The sequence below is a fragment of the Perca flavescens genome, chromosome 19 (genome assembly GCF_004354835.1).
Source record: "Perca flavescens isolate YP-PL-M2 chromosome 19, PFLA_1.0, whole genome shotgun sequence".
In the NCBI taxonomy this organism is placed as follows: Eukaryota; Metazoa; Chordata; class Actinopteri; order Perciformes; family Percidae; genus Perca; species Perca flavescens.
Genome location: NC_041349.1, coordinates 22,807,722 through 22,825,520, shown reverse-complemented (window position 1 = coordinate 22,825,520; position 17,799 = coordinate 22,807,722). Strand labels below are relative to the sequence as shown.

At 41.6% G+C, this 17,799-nt stretch overlaps 1 protein-coding gene across 2 annotated transcripts in view; it reads left to right on the top strand.

The window, feature by feature from the left end:
* dennd4c (DENN/MADD domain containing 4C) overlaps positions 1–17,799 on the top strand; it is a 43,785-nt gene that overhangs the window by 20,278 nt on the left and 5,708 nt on the right. Inside the window, exons 3-24 of one of the 2 annotated variants that reach the window (XM_028563886.1) lie at positions 3,158–3,410; positions 3,489–3,558; positions 4,906–5,075; positions 5,215–5,456; positions 5,629–5,695; positions 5,824–5,882; positions 6,987–7,131; positions 8,745–8,920; positions 9,102–9,202; positions 9,946–10,173; positions 10,765–10,910; positions 12,005–12,043; positions 12,333–12,463; positions 12,581–12,713; positions 13,079–13,285; positions 13,478–13,606; positions 13,751–13,898; positions 14,014–14,151; positions 15,124–15,243; positions 15,367–15,498; positions 15,733–16,823; positions 17,563–17,755. In XM_028563886.1, the coding sequence (XP_028419687.1) occupies positions 3,158–3,410; positions 3,489–3,558; positions 4,906–5,075; positions 5,215–5,456; positions 5,629–5,695; positions 5,824–5,882; positions 6,987–7,131; positions 8,745–8,920; positions 9,102–9,202; positions 9,946–10,173; positions 10,765–10,910; positions 12,005–12,043; positions 12,333–12,463; positions 12,581–12,713; positions 13,079–13,285; positions 13,478–13,606; positions 13,751–13,898; positions 14,014–14,151; positions 15,124–15,243; positions 15,367–15,498; positions 15,733–16,823; positions 17,563–17,755 (4,118 nt within the window). The remainder of the gene's footprint in view (positions 1–3,157; positions 3,411–3,488; positions 3,559–4,905; positions 5,076–5,214; positions 5,457–5,628; positions 5,696–5,823; positions 5,883–6,986; positions 7,132–8,744; positions 8,921–9,101; positions 9,203–9,945; positions 10,174–10,764; positions 10,911–12,004; positions 12,044–12,332; positions 12,464–12,580; positions 12,714–13,078; positions 13,286–13,477; positions 13,607–13,750; positions 13,899–14,013; positions 14,152–15,123; positions 15,244–15,366; positions 15,499–15,732; positions 16,824–17,562; positions 17,756–17,799) is intronic. The other variant, XM_028563887.1, reaches the window with a different exon arrangement.

Genomic DNA, 17,799 nt, shown 5'->3' with positions numbered 1-17,799 from the left:
TCTTTAACTCTATACAGCACAGCTGCTATTTGGGATACCTTTACTTTGATATTATCAATATGTGATTTCCATGTCAAATGTTCGTCAATCATAATACCTAGAAACTTAATCGCATTTGCCCTTTCAATTTCTAATCCATTAATAAACAATGACGTTTCAACATACTTCCCTTTACTACAAAATATCATAAATTTAGTTTTGCTGATATTTAGGGACAATCTATTAGCATTGAACCACTTCATAATTTTCTGAAATTCATTCTCTACAATTTGTAGGACATCTTTTATATTTTTTCCTGAATAAAATAAAGTGGTATCGTCCGCAAACAGAATGCACCTAAGTAACTGTGACACAGACACAATGTCATTTACATACAGTAGAAAAAGTATAGGTCCTAAGACCAATCCTTGTGTTACCCCGCAAGTTATATTAAAATTTTTTGATTTTATATTGTCAATTTCAACAAACTGACTTCTGTTTTTTAAATAACTGGTAACCCATTGGTGTGCCACACCTCTGATATCGTATTTATATAATTTATGCAACAATATCTTGTGGTCCAGCGTATCAAACGCTTTTTGAAGATCCACAATGATACTTACTAAATAGTGCTTTTTGTCTATAGCATTGGTGATTTCTTCAGTTAGTTCCATAATTGCTGTAGCAGTTGAGTGATCAGGACGAAACCCATATTGGCTATTACTTAAAATCTTAAATTAATTTAGAAATTTATTCAGTCTAATCACAAATAACTTCTCCATAATTTTAGAGAACTGTGGAAGTAATGATATTGGTCTATAATTAGAGAATTCAGATTTATTTCCTTTTTTAAACAATGGAATTACTTTTTTCATACAATCTGGAAATATCCCTGAAATAAATGACAAATTACAGATATAGGTAAAAGGCTCAATAATTACATCTATAATTTGCTTTATCAATGCCATATTCATATCAGTATAATCATTTGATTTTTTGTTGGCACACTTCTGGACAATTGTCAATATGTCACTCGCTTGTACACTTTCTAGAAAAATACTGTTAACATTGTCTGGGACTGTTCCACCATTGATGTTTCCATCTAAAATTTGTTGTGACAAAGTAGGGCCAATATTTACAAAGTAATTATTAAATTCATTTACAATTTCAGTTTTATTACAAATGTCAACATTATTCCTTGTAAACGTATTTGGAAATTTCGTTTTTACCTTGCCTTTTTGCATAACAGAATTTATAATGCTCCATGTGTCTTTTGTACTATTTTTATTTTTGTCTAACAATTTAGTGTAGTAGTAGTAGTAGTAGTTTTTGCTTTCTTATGATTCCCACTAATTTGTTTTTATATTTTTTATATCTATCTTCAGCATCTTTAGTTCTTGATCTTAGGAACAATCGGTACAAATAGTTTTTTTTTCTTTCAGGCATTTTTCAGTCCATTTGTCATCCATGGGTTGTTAACAGTATTTTTCCTGATAAGAGTATTTACTTTGGTTATTTTACAATTTTTATCATATAGACTAATTAATGTTGCCATGAAAGCCTCATATGCAGTATTTACATTATCTGTGTACACTCTATCCCAACTCTGTTTTTTCAAATCTTCTCTATAGGCCTCTAAAGCCTTAATAGATTTATCTCGAATGAATGTTGTAATTTCATCTTGTACTACAATATCATAAGATTGTTTCTCATAAATTATGAATATAGGGAGATGATCACTCACATCGGTCATAAAGATACCACTAATTAATTTACCATGTACATTTGTACATTTGATCCACTGTGTAAAACAGCAGAACCAGAGATTCATCTCACCATGGAACCTCACTTCAGCATATTGCTTATTGTCTCCCAAGAATGCACTTTCCCCCAAATCAGTCTGAATATGCATCTGTATGTTCATATGGCAGCATTATGCATACTTGTTTGTCAGATTTGCACATTATTTAATATGGATAAAATAGTTTTTTGAGAAATTAAAGAATACTTGAAGTTTTCTTTCACATGTCTGCGTAAGGGAGAGCTCAGGTGTGTCTTTTTCTGTGAACATAATGTTATTTAAAGCTGCATTAATCAAATTGTACACTAACAATAGATGAAATGACTAGGAGTCGCTCATAGTGATGAACCTACAGATAATTATCACCCGACTCTGCGGTTCCCCTCTGCTCTATGGAGCATTTCAGTGGCTTTTCAGCTCTTTGTTTCTTTGTGCCTGCAACTTTACTGTTTTGAGTCTCACATCTCTCATCACTGTTGTTTTCAGCAAAAAGAACGTTCTGATGAACCCACTGTACACTACCTACCCAGCAAAAAACTGCACACGGACAAAGTCAGCGACTAGTTAGTATAGCGAAGCATGTGGCAGCTAAAGAGACAGATATTTCCCTCAGGAGTTGGTGGACACCTTTATAGTCTATAAAAAAACATCAACCACTTCAGCACATGTAAAAACTGTAGTGTTGTATTTGTCACTGTCCCAAATATTCTATTGTCTGCATACTGTCAGAAAGCATGACTTGGTCCATGGCTGATGAAAAATATACTAGACATAGTAGGAACGCATATTTTCCTTTTGATATTGTTGGAGGATTCTCTGGAAGCCTTTGCTTGAGGGTGTTTACCTCATTACTCAGCTTGTGGTTGACAACTTCACTTTTGGCAAAACCACGCCAGCAGAAAATGTCTATTACTATATGTCCATTGTTGTCTTGTGCACCTTACAGAAATGGTGGATTTTTCAATTTTACAGTCTTCTTTCTTTCTTGATGTCTATTTCATCCTCTTGATTGGTTGGGAGCTTTCAAACTTGAATGTCCTTATGTTCTGCAGTGTTAACTGTTGCGTCATTAGATTGTGAGTTATGTGTCTGTTGGCAGCGAGGCTTGTTTAAGAAATGAAAGCCATGCCTGACAGCAAAACTAAATTCCAGGACAGCACTCTCTGAGCCACTTCATTGTCTACGCGAGCTTTGTAGGATGTGTGAGCATGAGTCATTGTGATGCCATCTTAATTTCCACACCATTTCGATCACTTTTTTCATTCCGCTAAAGACAGCTGTACATGATATATTAAGATTCTTGATGGAGACGCAATATGGGTCGTTTCATTAAGGGCCAAGCTAATATCTACACGTCCTGTTTGTTATATTCATCAGCGTGCTGTATGAGGGTAAGGAGCGTCTGATCCAGGGCTGTGAGATCATTCAGGCCACGCCGTACGGCCGCTGCGCCAACGTCAACAACAGCTCCGCCACCTCGCAGCGCATCTTCATCACCTTACGCCGAGCGCCACCCGTCCAGCCTCAGAACTCCCTCGCAGTGACCGACATCTGCGTTATTGTCACGAGCAAAGGCGAGATACCACCACATACCTTTTGCAAGGTGGACAAGAACCTCAACTGTGGCATGGTAAGTCTGATTTCTATTCCTAAGCTAGCACTTGTGCATCATAAGTCATTTCATGAACATTTGTTTTAAACCTTTCAGTGGGGCTCCAATGTGTTCCTGTGCTACAAGAAATCAGTCTCTGCATCCAATTCCATCAGTTACAAAGCTGGTGAGTATACGTCTCTGATGGTTTACCATGTTAGAAACTCACAGTGTCATCAGAGATCTGCAGTTACCCTGATTTTATTATTGTGCACGTTAGATAATAGAGTATTTATTAATAGTTATTATTTTAAATTTGTAAAAAGAAAATGAAGGTGTGGAGTGAAAATAAGAGTTTCTAAGGCCACTATTGTATAGAAAGGATACAGCGAGTAGTTAAAGCAAAACTGTATACAGTTCGCAGTACGTAGAATATTGTGTCTGAAGCCAAGAAGCCATAATAAAAGAATTTAAAAAGATCAACATAAGAAGACCTAAATTAAGGTGAAATTATGAAATGGTCAGTAGTAAGTAAAGTTAGACAAATTCAGAAAAAGATGGTAAGTTAACATTATTACTTTCTAAATCAACATTATGAGGTGCTTAGTCAGAGTTATGATATAGTAATTCAAAATTTTCACCCACTTCCTCATAATTTTGAGTTGAGTATTCTTTTTTTTTTCTTTTCTTTCTAACAATGTCATCTATTTTGTCCTGGCGAAAATAGGCTTCTGGTGTTGAAAATGTTTTGCAATAGTAAGAACTAGTCTTTCTGTTAAATGATGCAATGTTTTGATATGATAAATGCAGTGCCGTTAGAAATGGTGCAGCTTTGTGTTTCTATTGCAATCAGCCTCTGTTACGTCTTTGTTTTAGGCGAGCGGCACCTTTAGTGTATTTCTGATCTTGCACTAGACAGCAGAATTTGGCATTTCTGAACGGTTTATGTGACATTTTCACTGACTGAATGCTTCCACAACAGCTTGGCCTTTGGAACAATTCGTTGTGTAACACGCATATAGTAAATGTTCATATGAATGTGTGTACACACACACACACACACACACCCACGAGACACACATGCTGGCTTTATCTTTTTGGCCGGCCTTTTTCCTGTGAGGCGGCTGTTTATTCATCTCAGACAACTGCACTTCCTGCCACGCCCATTATTATTGTGACTGCAGGCTTGTTTGTGTATGGGCATGTTCCCATAAGAATGTGTGTGTCTTGTGAGAATGAAATCTCATCAAACAAGTTACACTGTGAAGCAGAACAGTTTTTTCCTTTAAAAAAAAGAAAAAAAAGAAACCAGAATATACTACTTTTCATCACAATTAAAAAACATTGCTCTCCCTTTTCTTAATGCCTCTTTTGTTTAATCCTTGCAGAGAAATAAAGCCATACTTGTAGCCTGTCTGGAAGTTTGAGTTATTATATAAATTGTCAAACTTTTGGATGTATTTTGTTTAACACTACTACGTCATAACGACACTTGGGTACATAACTATTATTTGTTTGTATTCTTTGTTTCCAGGTCTCATCTTTCGTTACCCAGAAGAAGACTACGAGTCATTTCCTCTGTCAGAATCTGTCCCTCTGTTTTGTTTACCCATGGGTGCTAAGATCGAGTGTTGGGCACCAAACACACCTGATCCTCTGCCCGTCTTCTCCACGTTCGTCTTAACCATCTCTTCCGGTGAAAAGGTGAGATGCAGCAACCAAGAGCAAGCTGGCATTGATGAAAAAAATAAAAACGAGGGCTACAGTCGAAAAGATTTCCTTCAAGGTTAAACTGGCTAGGAAGCCAAAACGGTACTAAAGGAATTGGTCCATTTTGTTCCAGGTGTATGGAGCAGCCATCCAGTTCTACGAGCCACATCCGGTGGATCAGTTGAGCGAGAAGCAGAAGATCCAGCTGGGCCTGCTCACCACGGTGGAGAAGAAGGTGATCCCCAACCGTCCTGTGAACACCAATAAATGCATCTGCCTGCTCTCCCGCTGGCCATTCTTTGAGTCCTTCCTCAAGTTCCTGATGTTCCTCTACAAGCTCTCCGTCTCAGGCCCACACCCGCTGCCTATTGAAAAGTAAGAATCTGCCTGCAACGATTGACATTTTTATATCATTTGTTGGGGACATTAATGCTGAGCACTGTGCACATCTCAAAGTTCACATTATGATAGGTGGAACGTAGTTGCTGCATATGTTTGAACATTGTTTGACGACATATGACCACATTTTGTGTATTTCTCTGAATAGGCACATCTCACACTTCATGCACAATGTGTCATTTCCTTCTCCTCAAAGGCCAAGAATATTGGTCCAGGTGAAATGTTTTTTTTTCTTCTTCTTCTTCTTAACATTTTGTAATAATTCAATCAAAAATATACTTTAACATGTATACTTTTGTTTTTGTAGTTCCTTATATTCACATTATAAAATGTTTCCTTTCAGCTCTCGGCACATGACACCTTGATCCTCTCCCAGCCTGTGTGTACACCCTTACCCCTCAGGTACAACGAGCTTTGCAATGCTTAACGTCATAGTTTCACAACAAAATAATATGTACAGTTACTTTGTTAAAATCATTTGGGGTGGTACTTTACAGTTTTGTTCCCATTTTAAGCTAAATGTATTTGTCCTTCAGTACAAATTGTGTGCTTTTGTCTAAATGAAGCTGATCAGGCTGAAAGAAAAAGCATAACGCATTCATTCATGTTAGTTTTTTTCCAGGTCAAATCCTTACACTGGAAACAGCCTCAGGCGTCATCATATTTGACACTTTTTCCACTACTATGTTGCATCATTTTGCCATGTTTGCATTCAATGTGTGCAATTCAAGCAGTGGCTGTCTGGCTTCTTTGTGCCTCTGCGTGCTGCCTTATGTTGAAAACCCACAAAAATGGTGATTGTCAGATTGTTAAACCAACGCAAATTAGCATTCAACTTTAATGTGACTCACTGCTGTTACAGTCACAATTTCAAAGAATCAAAATGGTCATGTTAGCAACAACGTGGCAGAATATGTAAACACAGGAAAACCGCATCAGCAAATAGATCAAGTCTCTTGGCAACACTGACTAAATGAAACCTAATGGCCATATTGTCTTAACCTCATTAGAAACTACTGTGGGTCCTTAGAAATGTCTGTCAAATTGAATCAAAGCCTGAGTCTCAACATGGTTTCCATGGTTTCCATTATGAGCTTAACAAAGCGAGTATGACATGCAGGGTTGTATCTTGTTGTAAGGTGATAGTGTTTTTCGGTGTGATTTGTGTAGCCCAGAGATCTCGGTGTTGATATAAAAACACCAATAATTCAAACTGTTACAAAAAAAGTTTAAAATGGCACTCAACCTAATGTTTTGCTTCTGGGATCTTCATTGTCTACCATTGTTTGGAGAAGTTTAGAATTACCTTTTTGTTTTCACCCTAACCCGACTTGTGTCTGTCTCTAGTTACAAACCCGGCTATAAAGCCTTTTACTCCATCAGCTCTTCTTTTCACACTTGCTCCATCCCTTATATCTCCTCTCCCTTTGCTTTCCGTTTTGTGTTCCGTCTTCTGCCCAAACTCATCAACTCACTCATCTCCTGTGTGCTCTCCCTCCCTTTCAGCGGGGCCGACTACGGCACTCTGCTGATGAATCTGGGCTCAGAGAACTGTGCCACACTGCTGCACTTTGTCCTGCTGGAGAGCAAGATCCTGCTGCACTCGCTCCGGCCCGCTGTGCTCACCGGAGTGGCCGAGGCTGTGGTGGCTGTGAGTAATGCTCCACCATGCAAGCCATACTCAAACCTCTTCAGTAGTATTGCTGGCAACATCTGCTGCGTTTTGATCGGCTTAGGATTTAAATATTAAAACAGATGTTACATTAAATACATAATATACATAATTAAGACTATTCAGTTGACTTGCTTTACTCATAGTATAGACTCATATACAGTCTGGTAGAATGGGGTGTAACAGTAAAACGAGCCGTGAGAAGAGGAAGCGTTTTTTGGAGAAACATGTTTTAGATGTTCAACAGTAACGTGATCAGTTTTACATGCATTATGTCATCCAGAGTTTACATTTCTTCAGACAGACAATTACACAAGTCATAGTGATCATCCTAGTCATGTGCCACTCACAACATGCACACATAATAGATGGTACAGAGAATTTATTTATTCCAAAATTCATTATAACTATTCAAAAATAAATTGACAGTCCTCAAAGTGAATTGGAGATGACAAAGATTGAAATGCCATGAAGATGCACTTTCTAACATTATAGTTATATAGTCATACCTATCATCACTCCACCATTATATCTCAAAGTCAGTGGAGTGTTTTCCTTTAGGATTTTTTTTAGCAGTGGGGGCAGGTCTGTCCGAACAACATCCACCGCCGCCAAATGTTTTACGTTTGAAACGGAAATGACACTCTTCACTGCAACACAAACAGATAACAGATGAACACTCAGAGCACACACAGAGTGTGATATAAAGCAGCGTTATCACATATTAACGGCTGATTAGCTAAGTAGACTCTTAACGAGTGTGCCGTGGAGAAAGGAAAATAAGGCTTTCATGACAACTCCTGCCATAACTTCGATCTAAATGGTGAAACCATTCAGATATATTTGTCCTGTATGGTGTCGCACAACACACTCCACATGTACAATACTCACGTTTTCCTCACGAAGGCACAAACCAGACAGAATGAAGAAAAGGAATAATTTAAAGTCCGCTGCCTCTCTAAAAACAGACATCAAAGCGCAGTGCCACATCGCCGTCAACCTGCGGGGGGCGTGGACAGGCTTTCCAACAGGCAGGCTCATTTAAAAGGCAACCGCAACAACATTGTGCGTCTGCCTATTTCTGATACCCTGGCAGCAGATATTTTGGCGTGGCGGGCCGCCATTTCCAAATCAACATCATAGTTAATATTAAAAAATATATATTGCCGCTCCTCCAGGTATTTGACCTTTTGACTTATTTTTCACTGAGCTTTGTTGTTGATTCTGCAGCTCCTTGAATTTAATTAAACTTAACCAACCATGTCTCTTTGAATACACAGGATGTCACAATCCTCAAAAGTCCCTCGAATGCATTTGAAGTCTCACAATAAATCAGTTGCGATGATAAAGAATCAAATTGTATGCCCTAAAATGTGTCCTAATTGCCCACATTTAATTCTGAAGTTTGGTTTAGGTTTTTTTTCTTCTTTTTCTTTTTTAAACTCAAGTGGAGCCTTTTTAAGAACATACGGGAAGATTTTGGTATAATGGTGGCACTTTAAATGTTTCTACCTTCAGAGGCTGTGATGTGAAACTCCTGTTCATTGTCAGCCTGGTTGTAGTAATCGTGCCTCTCTCTGGTCTCTCTTCAGATGATCTTCCCCTTCCAGTGGCAGTGTCCCTACATCCCCCTGTGCCCGCTCTCTCTAGCAGGCGTCCTCAACGCTCCCTGTCCATTCATAGTGGGCGTGGACTCCCGCTACTTTGACCTTTACGACCCCCCGCCAGATGTTGTCTGTGTGGATCTGGACACCAACACTATCTACCTGTATGCTGTGCTTTAATACTAAACCCACATCGCTGCCTGCTTCGTACTGTGTATTTACAGCTCTCCTATTGTGGAACCATCTCCACTATTGCAGTAACAAGCAGGAGCACATAGCAGATTAGTTTTGTGCAGCTCTCCTTTTACTTTCAGCTAACTGCCTTTGTGGTATTGTGTGTTACAGTTCTGATGAAAAGAGACACAGCAACTGGAAGAACCTCCCAAAGAAGCCCTGCAAGAGTCTGGTTAACTCCCTGAGCAACTTGCACCACCAGCTGGCCACGGGTACACACAGCATCTCACCTCCTCTTGTAGCACAACCTCACTTTAGAGAATGACTTGTTTCTCAAAAGATGAAGATGAATTTACTGGGAATGGATGAAATCTCAAGAACAATTTAGTTAAATACAACAACCACCACAAACTTGGACCAAAATAGAGCTGAATCTGTATCACAGCTGAAAAAAATCTTTGGCTATGCGTTAGATTATCATTATCCACCCCATGTCGTTATATATGGAGCCCCAAAACTGACAAAATGTAGATAGTATATTGTTAGTCAAATCATTAAAATGAGTGTAAAAAGAAATAATCATAAACTTTTATAGTTTACAAAGTGCTTTACAAAAACCCAATGTAAATGGACCACTTAAAACAACTTATTCAAATGCAAAACAATTACAACATAAAGGAATAAAACATAAGAGCATCATCAGGTAAAGTAAGGTAAGTTAAGCTAGTTGAACGATAAAAGCACATTCGTAGAAGTCCGTTTTTTATAGCATTTTAGCCAGCAAGTTAATGCTAAACAAGTTACTTCACACCCATCTTGCTTCTTTTTTCGTAACATTATCTTCATCGTCTTGAGTGTAGGAATAGATAAATAACTAAATGTGTGCCATGACCAAAACAAGTGGGACATGAAGGAGTTTAAAACCATAAAATAAGCAAGTGAAAGATAAATAGAGCCCCCCGCCCCCCAAAAAAAACTGTTCAAATTAACCTCGTAATTTGTTGTGCGTTTTTAGTTTTTTCAGTACGTCAAGCAGCACAGGAGAACTCCGCAGTGGACATGACCCCCATCGAGGCAGACTTCACCTGGCACAAGAAGAGGACAGCCGTGGAGATGGAAATCCAGGAGGCCTTCCTTCGCTTCATGGCCTCCATCCTGAAGGGCTACCGCTCCTACCTCAAACCCATCACCCAGGCGCCCTCCGAAAAGGCCACGGCCGCAGACTCCCTCTACGACCTGCAAGGTAAACAAGGGATTGACGGCTCTCTTTTCAAATGTGTGGAAACCAGCGGGGGTTTAAGTTGTCTTGTAGCAATGAAAATCATGCGGATGATGTGTAAAACCATAATGACATGTAGATAATGGTTTTGTTTATACGCAGCAGAACCTGGATGTGTTGATAGCTTCCTGGCTTTTGTTACCTATGCATCATTTACAGCCTTAATTTAGATAGCTTCACCTAATGGTATTGGCATTTCTATTTCAAGGAGCATCTCAACTATCACTCAACCAAAGTGTTTTTACGAATCGATTGCCTTTCTCATTGGCTGTGAAAAGACTTGTTGTTGGGAAATGGTCCTCATTTCCATTTACCGTCCCTGTTGGAGATCAATTTTAGATACAGAGAGTGATGGAAAGGGCTTGTAACGCAGCATATTTGACCACTTTTGTCTTAAAAGCTACACATTAGTTTTTTGAAGAGGGATGAAAATACATTAAAACCTGATGTATTTCTCCCTGAAGTCAATACAAGAATGATTGTGGAAATGTGAATTTTGAAATGTGGCTTTCAGTTAAACTAAAGAAGTGATACCCCAATCTGTCCTTCCTGCAGGGTTTCTCAAAAGCAGAGACCGAGCCCACCAGAAGTTCTACTCCCAGCTCACCAAGACCCAGATCTTCATACGCTTCATTGAGGAGTGCACCTTTGTCAGTGACAAGGACACTGGCCTGGCCTTTTTTGACGACTGTGTCGAGAAGGTGCAGTGTTTCCTCTATGTTGATTCTGTAGTGGCGGCCTACCATGGCAGAATTTCTGCCACCACGGTATCAGAAATAGGACTGTACAAAACATGTAGTCGTGGTTGCTCACATTGCAATTTAACAACAAGTAGAACTATTCAGAGGTTATTGGGCCCGTCCACATATTGTTGTGTTGATTTAGTTTATTGTCAAAACGTTCACTTTCTTCCGAGTTGACTATTAAACGAACAGCTCCACCGAAAACGTCACCGCGGTGTGTCCGTTCTAAGTGCAGACCTGTTGTAGATGTTAAGTGCCCTATAGTTCCTCAAAAAATACAGTTCAATCACAACTGAAAATATGCGTCATTGTGTGTGAATTACGCCTGCACGATAAATCGTGATAAAATCGCGATCTCGATTCACCCCTGTTCGCGATTTAATTTTTAAATGACTTAGATTTTTTTTTTTTTCTCCTTCAATTAATTTATTGAAAGCATTTGACATTGACATATTTTAATTATGTTAAGACATGTTCAAGGAGTTCAGATAGAGCCTGTATCAGGGCCATATTTAGTTCACTGTGTTTATATGTCACTATTTTTGGTAGCCTACTGTACTTAAATGGCCAGTATGTATTTTATTTTCTCTATTCATTGAAGCCTCTAGGTTTACAGGCTTGTGGTGTAGCGCAATGTGCTATAGGTGCCAAAAACAAATCTAGGTTTGGTACTGCCAATTTGTTTTGTCATGGTTCATGTGTGCAATAAACATTACACTTCGTGAGGAAAATAATCAGTGTCAGTTCTGTATCATACGTAAAACATTTTGCGGCCGGGGGTTGTTCAGACCTGCCCCCACTGCTAAAAAAAATCCTAAAGGAAACACTGAAGTGATTACCAAACCAGCGTCAGGCAGGTCTCAGATATGTACACGCCGCACACTGATTTTATGGGGTTTTGGATTTCCTTTCCACCGGAAGTTTCTTTCCATGTAAAGGCCTTTTGTTTTATGTTTTATTGGCAAAATAACATGTGTCCACTGGGTGAGCAAGGAAGTCAAAGTTTCCTCTGATTCATTCTGGTCCCTTTGCTTTCTTTCCTCTTCTTGCAGCTTTTTCCCTCTGATAAAATCACCGACAAGGGCACCAAGGTAATACTAGGCTTACACTGTAATCGCATGTTCCTCATGTTTGTGACTAACATTAAAAGGCAGTTAAATTGACCCATTGGACATTCCCTTCTTTTCTTCTATCCTTAAATCAACAATCAAATAAGAATGTTGTACTGCCTAATTGGAAAAGTATGACAGATTGCAATATGCCCCTATTGTTTACTTTCTGCCATCAGACAGGAAATTACCTACAGAGTGTGTTTTTTTTGTAAAACTCAAATCATAGCTGTTAGTATCGCTAAGGCTCTGGATGCTATCCTCACTGCAGGTTGAAGGGGAGTCATCTGAGGACACGAGGCTGTTGGAGCTGGACGAGTCCCAGAAGAGCGAACACACTGTTTTTGTCATGCCCGCTGAACCTCCAGTTGGCGATGGAACTGAACCTGCCCCCAGATACATGTAAGTCTTTTAACCGCAGTTTATTATGACTTTTTTTTAAACCGAAAAAGATTGACGACAAAACCGAAAAAGTCGGGAGCAAGTGACCTTGCAACAATCCTATTTTTCATCCTCCAGCTACAAAGGTTTCCCCAGGCTGCAGATGGAGCTGTTTGACCGTCCTCGGGAGTTACTCCCAGCACTCAGCAGCAGAACAGCCGGGGCCAGCGTGTCCAGCAGCCCTGCACTGCTGGCGAAGAGGACGAAGCAGGTGTGTACAGATTCACGCAGTCACGCTCCGCAGAAGTAGCAGCAACACCCTGTTACTGGAACACACATGCCTAAAAGGACCAGATGTTGTTGTAACCCTAACCTGTGTCTAAAAATCAGACACTTTATCCTCCGTCCTCATCAACCTCTTAATCCATTCGTGCTTTAAACGTCTGCCTGATCCTGGGCGCCAGGGTAGCTCACCTGGTGGAGCATGCGCCCACGTGCGGAGGCTTGCTCTTCGAAGCGGCGGCTGCGGGTTTGGGTTCCGACCTGCGGCCCTTTTAATTTCTAGGCTGCCCTGTCAACAGTGAAGGCCTAAAAATGCCCAAAAAATAATCTTTAAATGTCTGCCTGATCCAACAGGAGATCAAGCTAGCATACAAGATGGCTAAGCGCTTCTACTCCAGTCCTCCGGAGTGGGCCAGGTGTCTGTTCAGTCACTGCTACAGCCTGTGGTTTATCTGCCTACCGGCAGCCGTGCGACTCTCCAAGTCTAAAAGCCGTGCCATGCAGCAGGCGTACAACGTCCTCCTGAAGATGAGGACCACTGAGGTGGAGGTGCTGGATGAGGTACAGTGAGATTTTACTACTACATTTATGTGATTCTACTCAAGTTTTTTTCATATTTCTTCATGTCTAGACTTGTTTGTCTCATTGTGTGATACTACTTTTATTATTGTTAATACCTTTTTCTAATCCAAGATTAATGAATGCGTCATGTTTAGTTTTTTTTTTATTTTTTTATCTCTCTCTGGCTTCCAGGTGTGTTACAGAGTGGTGATGCAGCTCTGCGGTTTGTGGGGTCTTCCTGTCATGGCTGTGCGAGTCCTGGTTGAGATGAAGAAAGCCGGAGTACATCCGAACGCCATCACATATGGATACTACAACAAGGTCACATACAGCCTTTCACATTGCTTAAACATATCTCTACTGTAGCACAAAGGACTGAAAGTAGTGCAACCGACAGCAGCAGCAATTTGAAGACTTACCTTCTGCCTACGCATGTCCTCATCCTTCAGTCTGTTCCCTCTGCAGGCCGTCTTAGAGAGCCCGTGGCCGAGCAGGAACCGCAGTGGCCTCTTTATGTGGACCAAGCTTCGTAACGTGCTTCGTGGAGTGACCCAGTTCAAGCACGCTCCAGACCGAACATCTTCCAAGAAGAGCCCCACACTTAGTGCCACAGGTGGGAGTGGAATACACAGTGATGATAGGGCTGGCTAATGGGAGACACTTAAACACTGTTTCCTTGTTTCTCACCCACTTTTCTTCTTTCTGTGTCCTTCTGTCTGCAACAATAGGTGGGTCAGCAGTCACCGACTCTGACCGTTTGAGTCATGGAAGTGCCGACAGCTCAAGTGAGGTCAACGGCGACGAACACAACCTGTTTGCGCACAGCACCGGCACGGAAGACACAACCGACAACAGCTGTAGCACAGGTACTCATCCTCTTAAGTATAAAGCTCTACACCCTGAGGGTCAGAAATGACGTTTGCTGATATGGATTTGAAACTCTGACCATTGCTGAGATCTGGAGTTAATTAATTAATTAATTAATTAATTCAAATTTTTTGTTGCGGGCGATTTAAAAAATAAGTAAATCAAGTTATTGTGTAATGGCACATTTTTTTTACCTGACTCCGCCAGATGGATTGCTTTGCATTTGCTCGGCATATCCATCTGGGACGGTCTCGCGAGGCTAGCATTTTTGGCTCCCCGGAGCTTCCGTAGCGTTAGTTTCACATAGCAGTATGGCCAAACTGTCTATGAGTTTGGCAAGCGACAACAACAACATCATAACACACAAAACAGCAACAGCAAGTGACAACATGGCTACCGGTGAGATTGGGAAGTTTGTTCCCAAGAAAGGAATAAAATCATCTGTTGTTTGGAACTGGTATGGGTTTGCTGCGACAGACGTGGAGCAAGAGACCCCACGCTGCAACAATTTGCCTAAAGCCCATCGCAGTCAAAGGCAGCAGCACCACAAACCTATTCCAACACCTGAAACGGAGACATCCAGCCGAATATGAAAAATGCCAGTCTCTCCGAGACGAACAAATCCGCAGTGACCAACAAACCTTAGCTAAAAAACAGCTAACTGTAGCCGAATCCTTTGCACAAGGCACCACATATGACAGGAAAGGGGCACGGTGGAGAACAATCACCGAAGCGGTCGCTTTGCACATAGCCAAAGACATGGTACCCATATATACCATGGAGAAGACGGGGTTTATTCATTTGATTAAAACCTTCGATCCCAGATATGAGCTACCCAGCCGCAAGTACTTCAGTAGGGGGAAATTGGAAAAAAATCGGAAATCGAATTTAAAAAATGGGCCATATCGCCCAGCCCTACTGCGACACCAGTGGCCATAGTTGTACAGTTTGTGTGATTTGGTGATCCACAGGAAGGCAGTCTGATCAAGGCTACGGCTCCAAGGATGAGTTACACCAGGTGCTGGCAGAGCCTTCACATACAGCTGTCCTTTCCGTGGAAGAGAGAAACAATTCCAAAGCACAGCATAATGGTAACAAAAAGCTACTTCCATTCCAGTTCTAGTTCTGAATTTAAAGGTTATGTGTGCCACAAATACCCCATTTCCTCATCACACATTAATGTTGGTCAATTGACTATGTACTTTTCTAACAAGGAGGTGACATTGCTAGCTCGGTGGACAGTGTTGTAGCACTAGCAGAGCCCTCCAGTCCTGTCGATGGGCTCCCGTCTGTCCCCAGTATTGTGAAGCTGTCCACAGGGAGCTTTGATGGTGGCAGGGAAACAGGTGAGGAGAAAGATAAGGCCTTTAAGTTCAATTTAAAAAAAAAAAAAAAAAAAAAAAAAAAAAAAATTTTTTGAATGGTTTTAGAGTGCAATCAGAAATTTGGATGGGATTTTGCCACTCCTATGACTTTTCATGATGGATAGATTCTTTTGTTTTACATATAAATTTAAGTTTGATTATTGCAACCATAAATTGAAAAGGACAACTCTGATTATAACTGTACACATTTTGCAGGTACAGGGAAGCTGTTCAGGAGACACAGCAAGACTGATAATGTGTCGCTCCCTGACGATGATGCCTCGCTGCCATCAGGAGATGTAGCTAACCTGCCTCAACAGCAGCGGCAGAAATCCTTTGCTGAACGCAGCTGTAGCTTCAGCGTTGAAACCCGTGCTGGGATGCTCCTAGAGAAAGGCGTGGACCACATGGCCAGTCAGATGGGTGCCGATGCCCGTATCCTGGCTGCAGCGCTCTGTGCAGGCCAAAGTCCACCCCCTAACAGTGTGCCCAAAGCCCTTTTTAAAGACCTGCAGGAAGAGCCTGAAGATGATCGGGGCTTGACGCTGGTGAAGCTGCCAGAGGAAGAGGAGCCAGGAGCGCCAGAAGAAAAGAAGGGAGGTGATGAAAAGGTAGAAAGGACTGAGTTAAAAATGGAGAAACGAGAAAGGAAGCACACTGAAACAAACGAGGAGGACTCTGGGTTGCGCGGGCCGACCCTGGAGAGGGCGGACGTGAAGGTGGGTGCCGACCCACTTTCCCTCCTGGTGACTGAGAGCGAAGAGTCAGCCTCGGTTACCAGCCAGGAGCCACCACGCTCCGTGCCCGCTGTGGTGTCCCGCAACCTGGCCGAGGAGATCGAACTGTACATGAGCCTGAGAAGCCCCCTGGGTGTGAAGTCCTCCAGCATGGAGCTCCAGCAGGCCCAGGGAGACTCCACTGACTCCCCACAGCCCAAACTGTCTCTGGAACGCAGGTCTAGCCTCCCCGTGCCTCCTGTAAAAACTCCAGCTGGCTCCCCAGGCGATACGCCCAAACGCAGCCCCACCACTGTTACTCGCTCTAAGACTTTTGCAGCAAAGACAAAGACCCCCGGCAGCGCCGTGGGTAGCCCGGGTATTAGATCGTCCTCACTGACGGCGCTGGTCAAGTCCTCCCAGGGAGGGTCGTTGGGCTCAGTCATCAACTCCATTTCAGGCATCAAGATGGACACCCTCTTGTCGGGACCTAAAATCGATGTGTTTAAGTCAAGCATGAAACAGGCGGCAAATGTAGCCAGCAAAGTGTGGGGAGCAGTTGCTTCAGCTTACTCCTACTCCGATGACGAGGTTAGTGTTATTAAAGGAAACCTGTTATTTTAAACTGGAAATTGTTTTTACTTCTATTTCATTAGCTTTATTAACTAATACAATTTTAGCTTCTCTCCATTGGCTACCGGTACATTTTTGAATTGATTTGAAGCTATTACTGATAACTTTGAAGGCCCGCTCCAGACTTGCACCTGAGTATATCTCAGATCTTCTGATACCTTACGAGCCCGGTCGCGACCTGAGGTCCTCAGCCAAGGCTCTGCTAGCTGTTCCGCGGTCTAGGCTGAGGACCAAGGGTGACCAGGCTGTTCTGTTAAGGCCCCCACCCTCTAGAACTCTCTCCCTGAGGTGATCAGACTGTCAAGCTCCTTATCCTCTTTTAAATCCCTTTTTTTTTAAAACGCGTCTTTATAAGTGCTCTTTCACAGGGTCTGTGGCCTGAAGGTACTTTTATCTGTTAAAACCTATTTTATATGTAATGGCATTCTCTTAACCTTCTTTCGATTATTTTAATTAGTTTTTATTGTTCTATAGTATACTTATTCTCTTGTGTTGCTTCGTATGCTTGCTTTTTAATGTTTTAAATAGTTTTTCATCATTGTTGGTCTGCTATGCTATTGTCTTGTTAAGCACTCTGTAACTTTGTTTTGAAAAGTGGTATATAAAAGTAAAGGTATTATTATTAATAATCCTATCAATTCTGGTCGAAGAGTTGATGATTCCGAGCAACCCTCTACCATCTAACTTTACTCTGCAGGATGAACAAGCTCAGGGCGGTGGCGGCTTCCCGTCCCATCTGGATGAGCACATGCTGGCTGCACATGACATAGATGACAGCCCTGAGAGAGGGGTCATCCCAGGCTTGGTGGCCAACGGCCTCAACCAGAGCTGCACCAGCCTGGGCAGCAGCAGTGGCAGCAGTGACACAGGCCGAGGGACCCACCAGACACGTAAGCCCTCATTCTGTCGGACAAATATGTGAGGGGAAACGGAA